This window comes from Rana temporaria, chromosome 2 (assembly GCF_905171775.1).
Source record: "Rana temporaria chromosome 2, aRanTem1.1, whole genome shotgun sequence".
Lineage (NCBI taxonomy): Eukaryota > Metazoa > Chordata > Amphibia > Anura > Ranidae > Rana > Rana temporaria.
Window position 1 is genome coordinate 201,372,136 of NC_053490.1, and position 21,011 is coordinate 201,393,146.

The following is a 21,011-nucleotide window of genomic DNA, read 5'->3' on the forward strand; positions in this document are numbered from 1 at the left end:
ATGCATTGTCCAGTACAGTAGAGTGCAATGCATGACTCACTGCAGTGCACCACAATGTACTTGTCATGTGTTGTAGCGCGCTGTGCTGGTGAAAACCATGATGTACTCTTTACATCGGTTGTGGTGCATCGGCAGTCCATTCATAATGAATGAGTTGCTTTATTGCAACACACATAAAGGCATCCTGTAACACACACGTTAACGCACTGGGAAAAAAATGTTTTAGTGTAAATGGGCCCTAGGGAGATGTGTAAAAATGCAGTAACTTATTGCAATCGATATTCTACTGGCTACAGTAAACCCAAATAATAGTTTTCGCTGGTACCTGAACTTGCACATAATCACTTCTCTTTGCTCTGACCTAAAGCCTAATTGAAATTTTCATTTAGCCACTCCCCCTGAGCAATTAAAAAAAAAAATCTGCATTTTTTGTTTCTGAAGGCAATTGCAATTTATGTCACATTTGTGCAATGATTTATATCCTTAGGAAGAACACACAACATGTATTTTAGTGCACACAAACATAATTTAAAGCGGGGGTTCACCCGCACATGACCCTTTTTCCCCTTAGATGGATGCTCGTTTTGTCTAGGGGAATCGGCTAGTTGTTTTAAAATATGATCCGTACTTACCGTTTACGAGATGCATCTTCTCCGCCGCTTCCGGGTATGGGCTGCGGGACTGGGCGTTCCTATTTTGATTGACAGTCTTCCGAGAGGCTTCCGACGGTCGCATCCATCGCGTCACGATTTTCCGAAAGAAGCCGAACGTCGGTGCGCAGGCGCAGTATAGAGCCGTACCGACGTTCGGCTTCTTTCGGCTACTAGTGACGCGATGGATGCGACCGTCGGAAGCCTCTCGGAAGACTGTCAATCAAGAAGGAAAGCCCGCTCCCGAAGACCCATACCCGGAAGCGACGGAGAAGATGCATCTCGGAAACGGTAAGTACGGCTCATATTTTAAAACAACTAGCCGATTCCCCTAGACAAAACGAGCATCCATCTAAGGGGAAAAGAGAAAAAAAAACATCATTGGGTGAACTCCCGCTTTAATCCCCCGTTTTTTTTTTTTTTTGTACAAAATAAAAGATGAGGTAGTGTTGAATCAATAGATACCAAATATGCCAAGCCTTATGAAATAGAAAAAATTATCAATAGGGGATGTTTTACAGTATCAGCTCAACAGTTTAGCGTTAACCATAAATACGAGACTGGGAGTTATTGTTATCAATATGGCATGTGCAGCAATATATCACATGTGCTGTGCAATTATTTACATGCACATGTGTGCTCTGTGTGTGCATGGGGTGAAGGAAGTGCTTTTAATTTTATTTTTTATATGTGTAGCGCCTGTGTACTTTTCAGTACAGGTGCTATGTCAAATTTAGTGGGGAATGAGAGAGTTACCTTGCTCTCATCCGTGCTGTTTACTAAATTGGGTTTCTGCCGGTTTAGGACTGTCCTGTGGGTCATTCTGTGCTCCAGAGATGTAGTTCCATCTCTGGATGGCAGGTGGCGCCAGAGGGGTCCAGGCGGAGCCGCTTTCCTCCAGCAGCCAATTAGAGGAGTCTTTCCCTTGCGGGGCATGCTGGGGGAGGGTATTTCTGTGGCAGACGCCTTTTGGGTGGGGTTCTTCACGGGTTCCTGGTTCCAGGTGCGGCACCCACCTTTGCGCACATCACGGGCCCCGGCGATATGGTCTACCAGGCCGGGGCGCACGTGCTACGCGGAGTTCCTGACTCTGGGCTCTCATGGCCCGGAGCAACTGATGCTGCCAAAGGGGTTCCAGTGACTTACTGGGTCCCCCAACTTTATTAAGAGGATCCCAAGTGAGTTGTGCTGTTCGGTGGGGAGTCGGTCTGAGGTGAGCCCGGAGGCAGGGTGATCCAATAGGGCTTAGACCAGTGGTTCTCAACCTGTCTAGTGCCGTGACCCCTTGATAAAATTTCCCAAGTTGTGGGGACCCCCAACGGTAAAATTATTTTCCTATCGTGGGTTTTTGGCACCCAAGGCAAGACAAGTAATTTGCGCCCCCTAACCCACGGACATTTAGCGCTCCCTGAGTCCCTTCCACTCATACAATATTAAAACCCCTTATAGTACATTTTAGGACCACTCTTTCTCTTTTTTCTCCTTTCTTTCACTTTTATCTCTCTCTATCCTAATTTAATGTTTGTTATCCCCATCCCTCTCTAGACGTCTTTCTTGTTCTTTCTCTTATTCTTTCTCTCCCTTTTTCTTTGTTCCTCCCCCTCTTTTCCTCTCCCTTCCATGTATTCTCTATTTGTATTCCTTCTCTTACTCCCTGGTGGGGAGTATGGGATCAGTGGCAATGCCGGCGGGGAGTTGGGATCAGTGGCAATACTGGCTGGGAGTTGGGATCAGTGGCAGTGCTGGCTGGGAGTTGGGATCAGTGGCAGTGCTGGCTGGGAGTTGGGATCAGTGGCAGTGCTGGCTGGGAGTTGGGATCAGTGGCAGTGCTGGTGGGGAGTTGGGTTCAGTGGCAATGCTGGTGGGGGTTGGGATCAGTGGCAGTGCTGGCTGGGAGTTGGGATCAGTGGCAGTGCTGCTGGGGAGTTGGGATCAGTGGCAGTGCTGCTGGGGAGTTGGGATCAGTGGCAGTGCTGCTGGGGAGTTGGGATCAGCCAACTTAGGTGCTCTGCTGATCTGAGAACTGTAGTGGGGACTTTTAAAGGCAACTCTAATCACAGGTAGTGTTACTCACTGTGTCTCCGACCTTGTGGTTTCTCGTAGCAGTGACACCTATGCTGAAATAAGCAGATAGGGTCTTCTCCAGCCCCTCCCACTTCACATTCCTCACCAGTCAGCTGACCTCTAGTCTCTGCCTCCCAGCTATGCCGTGAACTGAATGGGCGGCTGTGAAGAGGCCGAGTGGGCAGCCCCAGGCTTCAGGAACAGCCCAGGTTTTGGGGACCCCTGGCAAATCCTCATTTGACCCCCAAGGGGGTCCCGACCCCCAGGTTGAGAACCACTGGCTTAGACGAACCATCGGGGATCTGGGTGACCAGACACTGACAGGTTGTATGCTGCAAACTGTCAGTCGGTGAAAAAAATAAGAAAAAAAACAAACATTTTTTTAAAGCGCCCCCCTCCCCGCGAGTTTGCGCAACAAAGAAAACTCATACGGAAGTCGCGCCCGCATATGAAAACAGTGTTCAAATCACACATGAAAAAAATATATATAATGTTTGGGGGTTCTAAGTAATTTTCTAGCCAAAAATATGGATTTTAACTTGTAAACACCAAATGTCATAAATAGGCTTAGGCATGAAAGGGTTAAGGGGGCATGGCAGGGGGTGCGTCCTATGCCTAAATACCTTTGCCAACAGGTGTTCCTCATTCCCATCTCAAAAAGTTGGAAGGGATGGTGTTCCTGCCAGTCCGTCTGCTTTCCTATTTAACCTGACCACACTAAGCAGGAGAACACACCGTGGTGTGGGAAATTGGCTTTCTCTCCTCCAATGGTCAGACTTGTCCTAAAATGCCTCCCCTGCACAGCCTTTTACTTTGAAGATCCGTGTACTGCTGTTTCTCCCTCCCCCCAGCTCTCATGCAGCTGAGAAAAAAGGGAACAGAGGGATTGTGATCACTTATAAAAAAGGGAAACCTAGTTGTTTAAATCTTTACACACGTTTTGCCTTTTATTTCTATTTTAAACTGAATGGGTTGTTTTACAAGGTGATCGTTTACAATTACTATGAATTATCTATAGCTATTCCTTGATGAAGAAGATGCTATTCACATATTGGAAAGCAGTTAATATTTAGTTTCAGCACTAATGATGACGCTAATGTTTGTCTTCTCACATTTTTCATCGGTCGCTTTATTTCCTGCAGCTTATTTCTAAAGATAGGCAGCTGCGGTGGCTCCAGGGTCATGTTACATAACATATAATATGAGCACCAAGCAAGCACAGTTCTCTGGGATTTTTGTATTGTATTTGTATTGACTTTGTATTTGTATTGTATTGTATTGTATTTGTATTGACTTTAAAAAATGCAGCAATTACACTACTCGCTTTGTAGCAACACCAAAACTGCATGTACATTTTGTTATTTAGAACTTTTTTGCTTGGTTAAAATATTTACTCCCTCTTTACCATCCATTCTAGACATGGGAAAGACAATTGGACTCCCATAGTAAGTCTGAAATAAGAGTTGGTTTTGCCTAAAGTAAAAATTCTTCATCTTAACCTTCAAATTAAATCTTTCTCAAGATAAGAACCAGAACTGGGATCAGTAACAAGGATAAGAGGCAGCAGGGTACAGGATGCAGGACAGGAGCAGGATAAAGACAAGCAGGGTCTGGCAGCAGAGAAAAACACTGATATGACATGTAATATTAGAGGAAGGACTAAACACCCTCCCAGCAGCCAGCATCAGGTGGAAGCTGATTACTGGGACCTGCTGGGAGAAATCTACAGATGGATACCAGCGCTACAACCTTCCACCCTGGGAAGAACAGTGCCACCAACAGGTGATCCAGGTGCTTACATGGGGCACATCCACTATACAAGTGTGAGGTCTTTTTTTTTGGCCCAGGTAGGGTAATACCTCACTGTGTAAATGTGCCTGAGACTTGGTTATGCATCAGATCACTATGTTTTACTGTTCTCCCTCTAAGACTGTGCCTGTTATACACAGTGCTTTTTTTTCTCTGAGAGTAGGTGAAGGAATTCCTTTCTTCTGAGTAACTCCTTGCCTCCACCCTCTACCCATCCCCAAGCACTGTCCCTTGGTTCTACTCCTACCCACCTCCAGGTACTAGTCCTTTTAGAGAATACAGAACCAAGTACTATTTTTTGGTGCTAAGTAATTTGTATGGTATTTGTTAATGATAATCAGAAAAATAGTAAAATGGATCCTCTGCAACCAGCAAAAATAGATCCCACCCAAGTAACAGTAGATCCCCCAACAATAATAGATATCCCCAGCAACACTGCACTCACCTCAGCAATAATGGATCCCCCAGCAACAATAGATGCCCTAGCAACAATAAATCCCCTACGAGCAGGAATGGATACCCCCCTGCAACAATAGACCCACCCCAGAAACAATAGATCCCCCACATAACATTATACCCCCCAGCACCAGTGGACTGCCCATTGCAAAATGCCACCGCAGCGACAATAGATCCAGCCCAGCAACAATAGATCCCCACACAACACTATACCCCCCAGCAACAATGGACTGCTCATTGCAAAATGCCACCCCAGCGACAATAGATCCAACCCGGCAACAATAGACCCCCAGCAACAACAACAGATTTCCCAGCAGCCAGCATCCATAGACCTTCCAGCAGCAAGTAACAATAAACCTCCGCCTCAACAAATGCCCCCCCCCCCCCCCCCCCCCAAAAGCAATAGACTCCCACACAAAAAGATTCCTGCCAGCATACCTCAGTACCCATTGCCATTACATACATTCAGTGCTAGAGGTATCGGAACTGTGTTCCCTCACGTTCCCTCTAAAAAAAAGCCCTGCTTATGCATGAGATGACAAAATATGTGGGGGTTTTATGTATTACAACCCAAAACATTTATACAAGGGCACACCTACAAATTACAGGGACCCATTGCCAAAATTGTAATGGTAAAACCCTATCTCTCCATGGCAGCCAGCAGTGTTGGTGTACATACTTCTCTTAGGTGAACTGCAACATTAAACACACTGCTGCATTGAATAGACTGCTATTCGAAACACTGCGACGTTGGTCATATTGCCAACAGAGGGACTACTCTTGGATGCACTGTTGTGTTCTACAAAAATGCCATTAAAATGCCTTCTTTAAGAGCCATTGCCATTAGAAGTCTGATAATGGATGCAGTTCCATTACAGAGACACCCCATTAGATCCACTGACAAATTACTATTGTCCTGACTGATTCACTAGCACAGTGTATATGCACTGAATAAATTGGATGTGTTTATTAGGATGACATTGCTGTTACTGATGTTACAGTGTTAAGTGGAAGGGTTAAGACGACTATTAGTTCTTGTATATCTGGAGAACTCTCCCCACCAGAAACCATGGATGTTTTTTTTCTGTCGTATGCCCTGTACACACGATCAGAATTTCCAATGAGATAAAGTCCGATGGAGTTTTCTGTCGGAATTTCGTTTAAGCTGTCTTGCATACACACTGTCAGACCAAATTCTGACCGTCTAAAACGCGGTGGTGTAAAACACTACGACGAGCCGAGAAAAATGAAGTTCAATGCTCGACTTGATTCTGAGCTTGCATGTTTTTTTCTCCGTCGGAGTTCCACACAGACGATCGGAAAACAAATCATGTTCTCCGGGAAAAAGTCCGATGGGGCCCACACACGGTCGGAATCTCCGATTAAAAAATTCCGCCTGACTTTTTTCATCGGAAATTCCAATCGTGTGTACATGGCATTAGTGGTTTTACTTTATGTAAAATGTGCCAGGGGTTATCTAAAATGTTCACCATGATTGCTGTTCAAAAAGCACTGCATTTAGCCTCCTACAAATAAAGAAAAAGGAACAAGTTCACTTTAATGGTGGCCTTCACCTTGTACTTCCCTATACTCATCTGCTGTTCCATTTGGCTGTCAGGATGGGAAGAAAATGCCTGGATTGAGTATAAATTGAGTATAGGGGTCATGTGACTTGCTTCCCCATCTGTCCCACCTTATAGGCGCTTGTAGTTTCTAATTGGTTCCTTATACATCCAGTGCTGTCACATGGGAGCAGGGAGAGTATTCTTGTGACTTCATTCTTAAAGCTCTGCCAATGTAAGAAGATTTTGTATATTCCTTTCAGCATTTGTTTTTGGTTTGGAGGCTAATTGGGTAAGCTAACATTGGTGAACCCCATGAAATAATTGTGTCACTGTGAAATAAATGGCCGTCTTTTGTTTTTCAGATGACATCATGCATCAGGACACCTTCCCAATGTGTGCCGCAGATATTGAGGATCAGCTGAAGAAGCAGTTTGCCTACTTGTCAGGTATGTTGTCTAAATACAGGAAAATCTAAATCTACAGTATTTAATGACATTCATGTTTTATTAATAAAAATATCCTCAAGAATAAGTTTTCTTTACTAAATATTTTATAGACTGAAAAACATACATTTTAAACAGGACAGCCAGAAAAACACTTACGTGTAGTTGCCCATAGCAGCCAAGCAGACTTTAATCTGCAAATGTTCAATGCAACCCAACCTGAAAAATAAAAAAGTGATTTTTGATTGGTTGCTGGAATAACTGTACTTTTGTATATTTCTCTTACTTTTAGCAAAGCAGAACTTAATGCAACTAAAAAAATATCCATTGCAGTGGGGCTATGCTTGGGTTAATAGCTCCTTTTTTCTAGATGAGTATAGAAGCAGTTTTACTTGCCTGGCCCTACACTCCCTCGGCAGCTGGGGCTTCCCCAACCCCACCATTCCAGCGGTGTACTATGCCTTGGCATCATTATGTCCAATGTGAGGATATGGACCCTGATTTGGTCTTGATGACATTAGGACCCTAGAGCTTGAGAGTGTGATCAAGAAGGTGTGGGGAGGAGTGGAGGATCTGGTATTTTATTTTTTTTCCTAAGGCCCCATACACACGAGAGGATTTATCCGCGGATACGGTCCAGCGGACCGTATCCGCGGATAAATCCTCTCGAGGATTTCAGAAGATTTCTATGCGATGGCGTGTACACACCATCGCATTGAAATCCGCGCCGAAATCCTCTGGCGATGACGTGTCGCGCCGTCGCCGCGATTATGACGCGGCGACGGGCGCGACGCTGTCATATAAGGAATTCCACGCATGCGTCAAATCATTACGACGCGTGCGGGGAATCCCTTTGGACGGATGGATCCGGTGAGTCTGTACAGACGAGCGGATCCATCCGTGGGATCCGATTCCAGCAGATAGATATGCTGTGCATGTCGACAAATATTTATCTGCTGGAATTCGGAAATATCCGCGGATAAATATCCGCCGGAGTGTACACACCATAGAATCTATCCGCTGAAACCCATTCGATGGGATTTATCTACGGATAGATTCTATCGTGTGTACGGGGCCTTAGACTAAGTATAGGATTTTGCCGGTATTATTATACAGCAATTGCTTCCTGCAGGTTTGTGATTATTTAGATCTTTATACTGTTTTTGCCATAGGCCAACTACCTTGCATCTCCCCTTTTCTCAAAAACAGTGCTTAAAGGGGTTGTAAATCTCTCTTTTTAAAAAAAAAAAATAACAAACATAATTGCCTCTACTGTGCAGTCAGTTTTGCACAGGGGGGACCTGATCATAGTCTTCTGGGCCCTCCAATGGCGCTTGCAGCTCTTCTGCACATTGGTAATCCCTCTAGGAGAAGCGCTTTCCCTGGGGGTTACCGCATAAGTGCCCTCTCGAGTCCAGTCCTGGTTTAGAGATAAATTAAATATTTGGAACGTTTTTAAAATGTCTCTGGCAAGGAAAACGAACTTAATTAAAATGATACTTTTGCCCCAACTTTTATATGTCCTTCATAATTCCCCTATAGTGGTTCCCTTGAAAACATCTTGGGCAATTACTTCCCTTTTTTGGTTTATACTCTGGGGTGCCCGTCCCCCCAAAATCATGCCGGAGTAACTGCAATGTCCTAAGGACAGCAGAGGCCTTGCCCTCCCAAATCCTTGGATTTATTATTTAGCCATCCAAATCCAATGTCTTATAAGCTTCATGTCCCCCACCCCTGAGGACTCCTCTGCTCGTCTTTTGCTTGTTGGCTCTGGTGCAGACTCAATCCCAGAGGGACTGGAGGCCCGTGTGTTTCAAAAATCCAACAGGCAAATGCCTACCTACGCTCTACTTCAGAAGGCCTGGAATAAATTAAAGCAACTTCAGCAAACGACAGGCTACACTGCATATAGTTTGCGCTGGGGAATCATACCCATGTTGAGCTACCTACAATCCAACAGGGGCCCAGATGGTGTGCCAGCATGGAAGGTTGATGACCTTTGTAGACCTCCAATATAAATTCGATTTACCTGACCACATGATTTATTATTACATACAGTTGTTCCATGCAGTTAAGGCACAGGGAGCAGCGACGGAGTGATCGCTTTTCCATACCCCAGAAAAAGTTCCCCCCGGCGGATAAGGCCCCCCCCCCGTATTGCGTAGGTGCGTCACGAGAGTCACGGAGTTTCCGAAAGTAGCCGAACATGTAGAGCCGCGAGTTAGCTTTACATGGCGCCTGCGCACCGACTAGGAGCCGTGTAAAGCTGACTGCGCAGGCGCCATATATAGCGGACTCGCAGCTCTACATGTTCAGCTACTTTCGGAAACTCTGTGACTCTCGTGACACACCTACGCAAAACGGGGCCCCCCCGTATCCGCCGGGGGGAACTTTTTCTGAAGGACATCATTCATCTGGGCGAACTCCCAGATTACATTGCGACTCAGGATAGAAACGCCTACTCCCGCGGGAGTGAGTACCCAGAAGCCGGATTGAAAAAAGCGATAATAAGGTATAATAGCGATAATAGGGTATGTACAGCCTAAAAAAAAAAAAGTGCCTACTGTACATGTTAGAAGTATAAAGAATTTGGTCTTATATAGATGTTATTTGGGTGAACCTCCGCTTTAAGGGGTTAATCCTCTGCATTGTGTAAAAAGGCTCTTTGATCATCCCTCTTCTGCAGGGTCTCTCTTGGCAAGGCCAGTTAAGGCATAGTGAGGGTAGTATTACTGCACATGCTCAGTTTGGTCTCTATTGCTGGAGACGTTTCCTTGTTGATCAGAGCTAGCCAGGTCACATGATATTGACATCACATATTTGGGTGAGTATACAGATCCTCAATGACAGCCCAGTCCCTCCCTCCTCAATGCCCAGTAACTAAAAAAGAACACAGTGGATGGGATGTCACATCTTGATTGATGGATGATCCTCCTCCCATAAAAGCATGAGGGCACAGGCTGTAGTGGAAATCTCCTCCTACCTGAGCACTCAGCACTTGGGTGGACCCTGCCGCTTATCACGTGACCATGGTATACAGATGAGCCAAAAAGGTATATAGTGGCAGTATTTTAATGTAAAAAGACGATTTACAAGCTGTGGGCACTGTGGGGAGCAGATAAACTATTATCATATGACTGGGTTTAGTAACACTTTAAGTTACAGACCTTGTAAGTGTTTTTCAGAGCAGCACCTGCTTTATCTGGGATAAAATAGCCACATATAGTTCACGTTAAAGTCACAATAAGGTCCTCCATTCAATGGTCAGGTACTTAACCGTGGACTTTCTCTACCCTTCAGGTCCCCCAGTCAGACTCCCAACCACAGCCCCATGGGAAATTGAATGGGATACCATATCCCTGGTGGCAAGGGTCAATCTACTGGTAGAATAAGTGAATAAGTTAGCGGACGGACACACACCACTGACTTTCTGCTAGCTCATACAAACCTGTATAGATGATTTAGTAAAAGGCATTCAGTGAGCTTGTAAAAGAAAGCTGCATAGTCAGAAACTTCTGCCAAGAAATTACAATTCCCAGAGAAAGTTTGGCAAATTCACAGTAACATTAGTCAGTGCACTGCCAGACTTGACACAAGCATGTTCCTTTGTCTAATAGTGACCTGTTCCATGTCGAAGTGCTCCTTCATTGGTGGCCGATTCCCTTTAAGTATTATAGTACTTTCTACAGAAATTGAGCTTTTCATTTTGTTAAGCATTTTAGAGACTGATGAAATTTTCTCGATCGGCTATACAAAAACATCTAGGATACTGTTAAGGTGTGGTATGATCCATTGGTTTATGAATACGTGGCTGTACACTTAACACTAAAGGTGAAATTTAGCATGCAGGATATTTGTCATTGTGTAACTAAGCCTACACACCTTAACCTTTTGTAGTCTTATTCTTTCCACCGGGAGATGACAGAGCCATGTGTTTTTGTCACAGTCTATTGGATACACAATTAATGCGTAGTCTAAAATGCTAAGACATTTGAAAGTGATTTTTAAAAGGGAAAAACAAGTAAAAACAATTGTAATACACCTATACTGTATGCGGTCCTTGTATTGGAATGTCTGCATATTCATCCAGAGGCAGAGCAGTAGGCAAATATTTGTGCCTTTATAAATGGAATATAGTTATTGCCAAATAAACTAAGCACAGTCAAGATATTAAGAAAAAAAAGTGTGGTTCTTCTCGCTGTGGGCCACAGGATCCACCACAATTTGTATAGTTTTCATACGTTTTGTGTATGATTTTATTTATCATGCTTAAAAAGTGCTGCAAGAAAAAAATCATTTCACCCGTAGCAACCAGCAAGCTTCCAACTGTCTTTTCTGGAATCCAGAGGAACTGTCTTTTCTGGAATCCAGAGGAACTGTCTTTTCTGGAATCCAGAGGAACTGTCTTTTCTGGAATCCAGAGGAACTGTCTTTTCTGGAATCCAGAGGAACTGTCTTTTCTGGAATCCAGAGGAACTGTCTTTTCTGGAATCCAGAGGAACTGTCTTTTCTGGAATCCAGAGGAACTGTCTTTTCTGGAATCCAGAGGAACTGTCTTTTCTGGAATCCAGAGGAACTGTCATTTCTGCAGGGAAGAATTTTTTATTTTTACAGCTTGCATTTTATACATCAGCTGCAGTGCTACTTAGTAAAATATACAAGATCATGCAGTATGATGTAGTACCATGATTAGTAGCTCTAAGTATAGACATTCCTGTTGGATTCGGATTGCTAAAAGCTTCTACATTGGTCAGTGTTCTAGAATATATTGCAGCCAGATAGCTGTCATAATGGCTGGCCTGTCACAAGATGATGTGGATATCTCTGTTTCTGGGCAGACCACTATTATAATGTAGGTGTTGGATAGAAGTATATATAATTACTTATGATTGCTCTTTTACTGTAGTGTAATTAATGCCTTAATTACTTACATATGAAAATGTAATGTGGAATCTTTGGAAAATGAAATATGGGAGCTGTCATTGATGATTTTTTTTTTTTTTAGGTGCAGTTTTTAGTGTTGTCATCGCCATCTAGTGGGTTCCTAACCTAGAATAATCAAATAGCGTAGGAGTTCATACTTTTTAAGCAATATGCTTGTTCCTGGTCAGCAACTTCACAATAGTGAAGCCAGAATCAGCATTGCAGCCCTTGAAACTGTACCTCTGTGCCCAATACAGAAATTGGAGCTCCTACATTTTTATATGTGCAAGTTCATGAAACATCAAGGGATTTCATTTTGAGTCTTTTACTCCCTCTAGTGTCTGTTGGCAAGAATAGCATGTTTTATTTCTTGAGCCTCAATCATCGGCAATGTTGTTTTGGTGTCTTTTCAGTTGTAGAAAGATGAATGTGCATCAAAGTATTTGCTGATATTTATATAAAATGTAAAAATTTATTTTAGCAGGCATTTTAGTGCACCTGGCTCTCGGCATCTTTGCACTGCTAGTCTCTCCAGCGCTCTAACCTTTTTGTCCTTTGATTTTTAGTTTCTAAATTTTGTGACATGCCTTGGGGAAAAAAGAGGACCCTTCTTAAGGGAAAATGTAAATTAAGACCTACTGCATTGGTTGAGATTAGTGTGGAACCGCACAACTCCACTTATCTTTTGAAGTTTCCAATACCGATGTAGCGCCCCCTTGCTTTCGGCATGGACACTACGCCTAAATTTAGTAGGGAAGGGAGAGTTACTTTGCTCCCTTCCAGTGTTTGTTTAAATTTGGGACCTCTGTCGTTCTGGAAATGTCCACTGGGTCAGTCTGCGGTCAGGGAGTACAATGCCACCCCTGGCCGGCAGCTGGCGCCAGAGGGGTTCTAGCAGAGCAGATCTTCTCCCAGCAGCCAATTAGAGGATGTTTTCCCTTGCAGGGCATGCGGGGGGGGGGGGGGTATATATGGGACAGAGGTCATGTGTTGGAAATCTCTTCATGGACCCTGCCGGCGTGGCCCACCTGGCCAGAGCTGAACTTTGTGCAGCGAGCCTCATCCTGATGAGAGAAGGGATCTCAGCGTTCCGCTGGGTTCCAAAGCCTATTGACAGAATCCCAGCCTGGGATCGGGTGTCCGGACCACTGACAGGTATGCTTGCTGTCATCCGGGGACCATTTACAGAAAAGTCTACTGGGGGGATTCTCTTTCCTTATTCACCAAAGTCCTCTATTGAAATTGGCCCATGGCAAGGGCCCTAGAGACAGGTCTGTGTGAGAGACCTGTTCCTCCCAGTATTATCCAGAGTGACGTTCCGTCTGCCAGGCCTATCATAGGGGTCTGTCCGGGGGCACTTTACCCACTCCGAGAGAGTGGCGACGTGTTACAAAATTGGTTCAATGCAGAGCAGCGTATTGCTCAGTTCTATATCCAGGTCTGATACCGCAGGGTTCTCTTTTTCTTCCTTCATCAACTTTGACCTTCCCAAATTGTGTTGATGTTGGCCGTGTTTGGCCTGGACAATAAAGCATTGAAAACTCTTTATTGGATGTCTGGACTCCACTCACTGTTGCTATTCTCACAAGTTACACCCCTAGAAACTGCAGGGTAACTTAGTAGGCCGATCCCAAATCAACCAGCGGCTCCTTCGGGGGTAGCGCTACACCGAGATTTACCAAGAATTGTAATAGCAAGACAACTGGTCACTTGACAATCCAATATAACCTTACTTGAAACATTTCTTTTCATTTTGTGTGTGCTGCCTGCTTCTCTTTCCACAATATTCCGAAGTACCTGTATGCTTTGCAGCTTCTCCTCTGCTGTTTACTTTAAATTTCTCTAAGGACTACATATCCCATGGTACATTGCTGCCTGCAATCAGTGATTCCTGTACTGACTCCGCCTCCTGAAATTCCTCCTCTCAGCACCTCTATAGTTCAGAAGGAAGGCTCTGTGAATTCTGTGACACAGCAGTGCCTAACAACATGGCATAGTCAATACGTGTCACATAATTCAAGGAAGTGTGGAGATCTTCAAATATTCATTTTGACCATACGTCTATTTTAAGAAACCCTGTTACCAGTGTGAAAAACTGTTTATAAAAAGCACAGACAAATCAGGCTTACTTGCAGAATTTTTCCTTTTTCATAAATTATTTTTTCATTCACTTGCAATTGCCTCTAAACCTGCTAGACATTTTGACTCCTCCAGAAGTAGTCAATTCCCTTGCACAGCCCCCTGCACATCATAATCCTATCCTCTTCTGGAAGTGTCTAATTACTGTCTGTGCTGACAAAGCTCCTCTGTCCCTTTTCTTTACCTGCATATATAACCTTTAATGTAGCAGCCAGGGGAGTTGGGAGAGGGGAACACCATAGAGCAGCCATTCTCAACCAGGGTTCCTCCAGAGGTTTCTAGGGTTTCCCTAGCTATCGATAATTGATCTCCCATTTGATGGTGCCTGCAAGATTCCAGGGCCAATGCTATTTAGAAAAACCAGCAGCATTGCACAATTATCTTTTAAGTTGACTGTAAATGTGGCATTCTGACCATTACTGTAAGGGCTGCGTTCCTCCTACTGACCTTCAGTGTAAAGGCCATTTTCCCCATTAACCCCTGATGAATTGGAATAAGGAAAGGTTCCCTGAAACCTGATTTTTATTTATTTTTTAAAGATTCCTCTGGGTAACAAAAGTAAAAAAAAAGGGCACTATAAAGGGTGACTTGTGTGATAGGTCTGGGCCTGCTGACATTACATCCAAGATGGCATCACCCATCAGCAGTCTTAAAATGGTTCTAAAGGCTGGAGGGAATGCATGAAGGTTAAAAACCTTCAGTGTGCCGCTTCCTCCTTATACTCACCTGAGCTCCATCCCAATCCAGCAATGTGCACAAGAGCAGAAGCTCTCTCGGGTCTTTCCCTTCTCATGGGCTGAGACACAACAGTGGGAGCCATTTGCTTCCACGGCTGTTAATCACAGCCAGTGAGGGGGGAGCGGGACGGGGCTCACATATGAGTGCCCCCAGAGCAAGCATCTTGCTCTGGGGGCATTTAGGAAGGGGGAGGGGCCAGGAGCACCAGTGGGGAACCCTAGAAGAGGAAGATCAGGCTGCTCAAAACAATTGCACAGACTAGGTAAGAATAACATATTTGCTTTTTTACAAAAAAATAATGTTTACCTTTACCAACGCTTTAAAGTGGTTCTAAAGCCTAAACATTTTTTACCTTAATGCATTCCTTGCATTAAGGTAAAATATGTTTAGGCATCAGCATCCCTCTTTTACTTACCTGAGCCCTCATTCGATCCAGCACTGTACACATCTGCTGCTCTTCTCTCCCCACACTTTTGGGTCTCGCTGGCTTTGCTGGGGCACCAGGAGTCATTGGCTCCCACTTCTGTCAATCAAAGCCAGTGACGAGAGAACAAGGGATGGGGATGAGTCCCTCTGTCTGTGTCAATGGACACAGCAGCAGGGCTTGGGAGCGAGCATGCACCAATGGGAAGCGGCTTTCCATGGGGGCACTGGACAGAGAGGAGGAGCCAGGAATGCCGGCAGGGAGTCTGAGAAGAGATTTGCGGCTGTTCTGTGCAATTCTATTTCACAGAGCAGGTAAGTATAGACATGTTTGTTATTTTTTTTTTTTATTATTATTATTATTTATCTTTACATTCGCTTAAGGCCCCTTTCACACGGGGCGGATCAGTAATGATCCGCCCCATGAACCTCCGCTTGCTTAGCGGGAATTGGTCCGTTGATCCCCGCTGAGCCGGCGGATGACAGGGCGGTCCCCGCACACTGTGGAGGGACCGCCCTGTCTTTTCTCCGCTCTCCCCTATGGGGGGATCGGATGAACACGGACCGTCTGTCCATGTTCACCCAATCCAATCCGCCAGACGGATGATAAAGTAGGTTTTTCCTCCGTCACACTTTGGCGGATCTGAGCAGGTCAGATGTCAGCGGGCATATCACCGCTGACATCCGTGGCTCCATAGAGGAGCACGGAGCGCCCATTCAGGTCCGCCTAAAAAACTGTCAGGCGGACCTGAATGGTCCGCCCGTGTGAAAGAGCCCTTAGGCTTTTGGATGTCTATACAAGGGAGGTTTTTTACAGGTAAACAACATGCATACAATACGTTAAATGCATGTGTAATGTTATGGGAAGATGGTTGTTAAAATTAATGGTCTGGTGACTGTGACTCTGTAGAAGAAAAGTTTAAAGTGGAGTTCCACCCATAAATATAACATTACATCAGTAGTTTTAAAAAAATGTCATTAGTCCTTTAAGAATTTTTTTTTTTTTTTTTTAGATGCCTTCAAAGTGTTGTTGCTAGGCAGAATAGTTAATCTTCCCTCTTCCTGCACCTAGGTGCTTAAGCTTCCTAACCTACACCGCACAGACTCCTGGGAATGTAGTGGGTGTAACTTTCCAGGAGTCTGTGCACTCCCCAGTCTCGAAGAATCATGTGACTTGGACAGTACAGGTGCTGAAACCTGATCTGAAACCTATTACACTGCTTGTGCAGCACTGAGCATGTGCGAGATCTGCAAGGCTGAAATCCAGGAAGTCATACAGTCTGGCTTCATGATGCCCACACTTAAGATGGCCCCAGTCAATTTCTATTTTATAAAGTGTCTAAATGCTGTAACAACCTAACAAAACGGACCTTAGTTTACAGACTAACTTTACTAGAATACATTAAGCTTGTGTATTACAGGGGTATTTATATTTAAAAAGTGAAATTGTGGCCGGAACTCCGCTTTAATTCAAAAATGAAATGTGTTGTTATTCTAGGTGGAAGGGGAGAAAATGGATGTCCTGTCATCACTTTCCCAGAATACCCTGCATTCAGCGAGATCCCGGAGGCAGAATTCCAGAACGTACTGACATATCTAACAAGTGTGCCCAGGTATGATTGTGTTTAATGCAGCTGATGTGGAAAATAGAGAATAAGAGCACTATGCACCACAGGCACATTTATATTGTATTCTGTTATGAGCACAGGTATAATAGACATATTATTTTATCCTAAAAGCAATGTGATTTCTTTGGGCAGGGCCCTGAAGCCAGAAAACAAACAAACTGTTGACATTTGATTAAGAGACAGGCTATAGTAAATACAAAAGTCCTGCTGTGATCCGAGTCGTGTAACACTACACCCTTCACCTTTCTCAGGGGTGATTGTAATCTGCCCCTGTGCTGTACATGGATGTGTCATCCTGTTGTTCTAGTAGTTAATAATCACTATACTGTACATGCATTCTTGCATATTGATCTAGGGCAATGACTTTTTGTTAAAATGTACCAGAATTTACCAAGGCTAGAGAACGTTCTTTTCAAATTGCACAGCTTATTTGCAGGAAAACAGAACTGTTCTCCCTAAAACAACTCGATTTTAGCTTGCCTTCTGGTTTCTATGGATAACTCCACTCTCTATCTGAATTTTAAAGAGGAAACCAATTTTGTATTTCACGTAAACAATATTTCTTGGGTTCACCTAAAGTGTTTATAACAATTAACTTTTCTTATTTTGCTCCTGTTGGTCTGATAAATATATCAATGAGGGTGTTTTATTATATCTGTGCATTAAGTGCAAAATACATACCTGTTGATCTTGTCCTGTGTACACTTCCTTTGGTCTCAAAGTGTAATGCCGCGTACACACGATCATTTTTCAGCATGAAAAAAACGAGGTTTTTAAAAAATGTAATTTAAAATGATCGTGTGTGGGCTACACATCTTTTTTCAGGTTCTGAAAAACGACAATTTTTTTTCCGAGCATACTGCATTTTTTAACAACGTTTTTAAAGGATGTCGTTTTTCGGGTTGTAAAAAATGATCATGTGTGGGCTAAAACAACGTTAAAAACCCGCACATGCCAGAAGCAAGTTATGAGATGGAAGCGCTCGTTCTGGTAATACTACCGTTCGTAATGGAGTAAGCACATTCATCACGCTGTAACAGACAGAAAAGCGTGAATCGTCTTTTACTAACACGTAATCAGCTAAAGCAGCCCCAAGGGTGGCGTCATCCGCATTGGAACTTCCCCTTTATAGTGCCGTAGTACGTCACCGCACTTTGCTAGATAATTTTTTAAAAACGATCGTGTGTGGGCAACGTCATTTTAATGATGAGTTGGTTTTTTTCATGCCGAAAAATCATCGTGTGTACGTGGCATAACAGTTTGTATTTTGGGACCTCAGTTCAATTAGTGCTTAGATCGTGAAGATGAGAGGAAGGGGCATTGTTCAGTAGTTTAAAGCGGAGTTCCAGGCTTTTTTGGTTTATTAAGTCCGCAACTACAAAAAGGTTAGCTGCTGACTTTTAATAAACAGACTCTTACCTGTTCCACGGTCCAGCGATGCGGCCGCACGTAGCCTCACTCCTCTCCCCCTCCTCTCCTCGGCGCCTCCTTTGAAACTGTGGGCACCCGGCTGTGACGGCTTGCGGCTCCATGGTCTGGCGCGCACTGTGCATGCGCAAGTCTCGCTTCGCTCTCCCAGTGGAAGGCAATCTTCTGGGACCTGTCGCCTCAGGTCCCAGAAGATTTCAGAGAGGGAGAGACCGCCTAGGGGGAGAGAAGTCGTCGCCGAGGCTGCCCGTAGGCAGAAGCAGTAAATGGGACAGGAAGTCACCTTCCAAACTAAGCACCCACCCCAAAAAATGACATGCCAAATGTGGCATGTAAGGGGCGAGGAGTGCTTAAAGCGTAAATACCACTTTTGGGTGGAACTGCACTTTAACAAAAGACAACTGAGCATGTAAAGCTGCACAATTCTGGATAAAATGAGAATCATGATTTTTTTTGCTTGGAATAAAGATGGTGATTCTCTCACGATTCTTGGTGTAACATCATCTTTCACATCATAAAAAAATTAAGCTAAATGATTTAGTTTTATTTTTTTTATTCATTTACTTGTATTTGTTCCCCAAAAAATGCGTTACCACATTCATAGTACAGTTGTATCAAATAAGAGTATAATCAAAAGTTAGCTGTGCGGTGTGTAACCAGACGACGGGTCCAGAGGAAAGAAGGGCTTGCTCTACATGTTACGCGTTAAAACACTTCCTCAGGAGCATAGACATATCGATATGATTAACCGTGTTGGAGGTTCACAACAATCAGTCTTTTTTTCTACCCTAAAATTGGTTGTGGTTTTGAAAAAACCCAAGTCCAGTTAGGGGGGTGTTATCATAGATATAAAATGATGGTGGCATTTAGCAGGGCAGTCATATGCTGGTAAGCAATAAATCGGCAAAAAGGGGACACAGAGGCTGGTCATGTAGCAATATCGGAGAAGAGCAGACCACCAATAATTGTCCCCAGTTTACTGCACAGGCGCCCTCGGTAAACTGGGGACAATCATTGGCGGTCTGCTCTTCTCTGACAAAACGAAGGGCTATTATTTTTGAATCTACTTTGTAAACCTTAAGCCAATCACTAGTTACCTACTGTGGTTTTGGCTTAACACTACAGATATTGCTACATGACCAGCCTCTGTGTCCCCTGTTTGTTGATTTATTGCTTACCAGCATATGACTGCTCTGGTAAATGCCACCATCATTTTATATCTATGATAACACGCCCCTAACTGGACTTGGGTTTTTTCAAAACCACAACCAATTTTAGGGTAGAAAAAAGACCGATTGTTGTCAACCTCTAACGCGGTTAACCATATCGATATGTCTATGCTCCTGAGGAAGCGTTGTTTTAACGCGTAACATGTAGAGCAAGCCCTCCTTTCCTCTGGACCCACCGCCTGGTTACACACCGCACAGCTAACTTTTGATTATACTCTTATTTGAGTTTTTGATGATACAACTGTACTATGAATGTGATAACCTGCGTGGACCAGTTATTGATCTAATTTCTTTGATTTTATATTTGTAACTGCTTTTATGACATTTCTATAAAATAAATTTTCTAGTTTATTAACATATCTACCGTGTGCCTTTAAAGTCCACAACTTTAGTCTCTAGTCCAAATCTCTTTCATCAGTGGTTTATATCCACTTTAAGTGGTTAAACTGACCTCATTTGCAGACCGAAGTTCATCTCTTTGATCTGTAAATTAACAGAAAGATACAGTGTTTCTTTTTACAGGCACTCACTTTATGTACACTTGCGAGTACGGACATACCCGCGAGTGTGTGTAAAGTGCCTCACAATTACAAATATTCCCACACCATGCAGCCGCAGTAGAAGGAACTGAAGCTCTGAGCACATATCCTGCCCTGTTGCAGTGAGCTTTTACTGTATCCTGGCTGCCTCCCCCCCATGACATCACATTCGCACAGTGGTTCCTCCAGCCTCGCTGTCAACCACAGAATGCCACCCAGCCTCTCTGCACAGCGCAATGTCAGGGGATGGATTGCAGTGGCCCCCCTTGCGTCAGATGAGTCTATTTGCATTTTTTTCCTGTAAATGTGCCCCTGACTAAAAAAAAAGTATTACTTCACTTTAAGTACATTTTCATTTTACATGCATGAAATGATGGATTAAGATTCTGTTGTGTGGGGGTTGAATCGCGATCACGAATTTTTAAATAATTGTGCAGCTCTATGCGCAGGGTTGACACTATTCAGACCCAAAAAATACTGTGTACTGTAAAGCCACAGCAGGAATTTTGAGCTGTTCTTTCCTGTACATCCAGAGTCTTGAGGGGATGAAACCTGGAAAAATGTGCATGTATTGCAGAGATGTACTATTTTAATAGTGGCAGAACTACCAGGGTCACAAGGGACACACTTGCAACCGGGCCCAGGTTGTGGTTCCAGGGTTGCTGGCTGCAGTTGAGAGGAGAGCGTCTATCACACACTCTCTCACACTGGCGCCCCCCCCCCCCCCCATGGACAGAAGAGAAGAGATGGAGCAGGATCTGCTCCTCCTCCTCCCATGTGTCCATGGCTTCGCCCACATTCTAGTCCCTGGCAGCTCTGTGCCTCACAAAGGGGGGAAAGCCCAAGAGTCGGCAACTAGACAGTTGAGGAAATGTGCAGCCAGCCCGAGCCTCTCCCAACCTCTGTGCACACTAATGTAAGGGAGAGCTCTGTTGACTGTAATGTTCAAAGGGAACTCTGATGTAAGTGGGGGCTTT

At 44.1% G+C, this 21,011-nt stretch overlaps 1 protein-coding gene across 7 annotated transcripts in view; it reads left to right on the forward strand.

Annotated features, from left to right (window-relative positions):
• MCF2L (MCF.2 cell line derived transforming sequence like) overlaps positions 1-21,011 on the forward strand; it is a 358,322-nt gene that overhangs the window by 259,424 nt on the left and 77,887 nt on the right. For all 7 annotated transcript variants that reach the window (XM_040336241.1, XM_040336236.1, XM_040336235.1 and 4 more), the window contains 2 exons: positions 6,907-6,990; positions 16,709-16,823. In XM_040336241.1, coding sequence (XP_040192175.1) covers positions 6,907-6,990; positions 16,709-16,823 — 199 coding nt within the window. The remainder of the gene's footprint in view (positions 1-6,906; positions 6,991-16,708; positions 16,824-21,011) is intronic.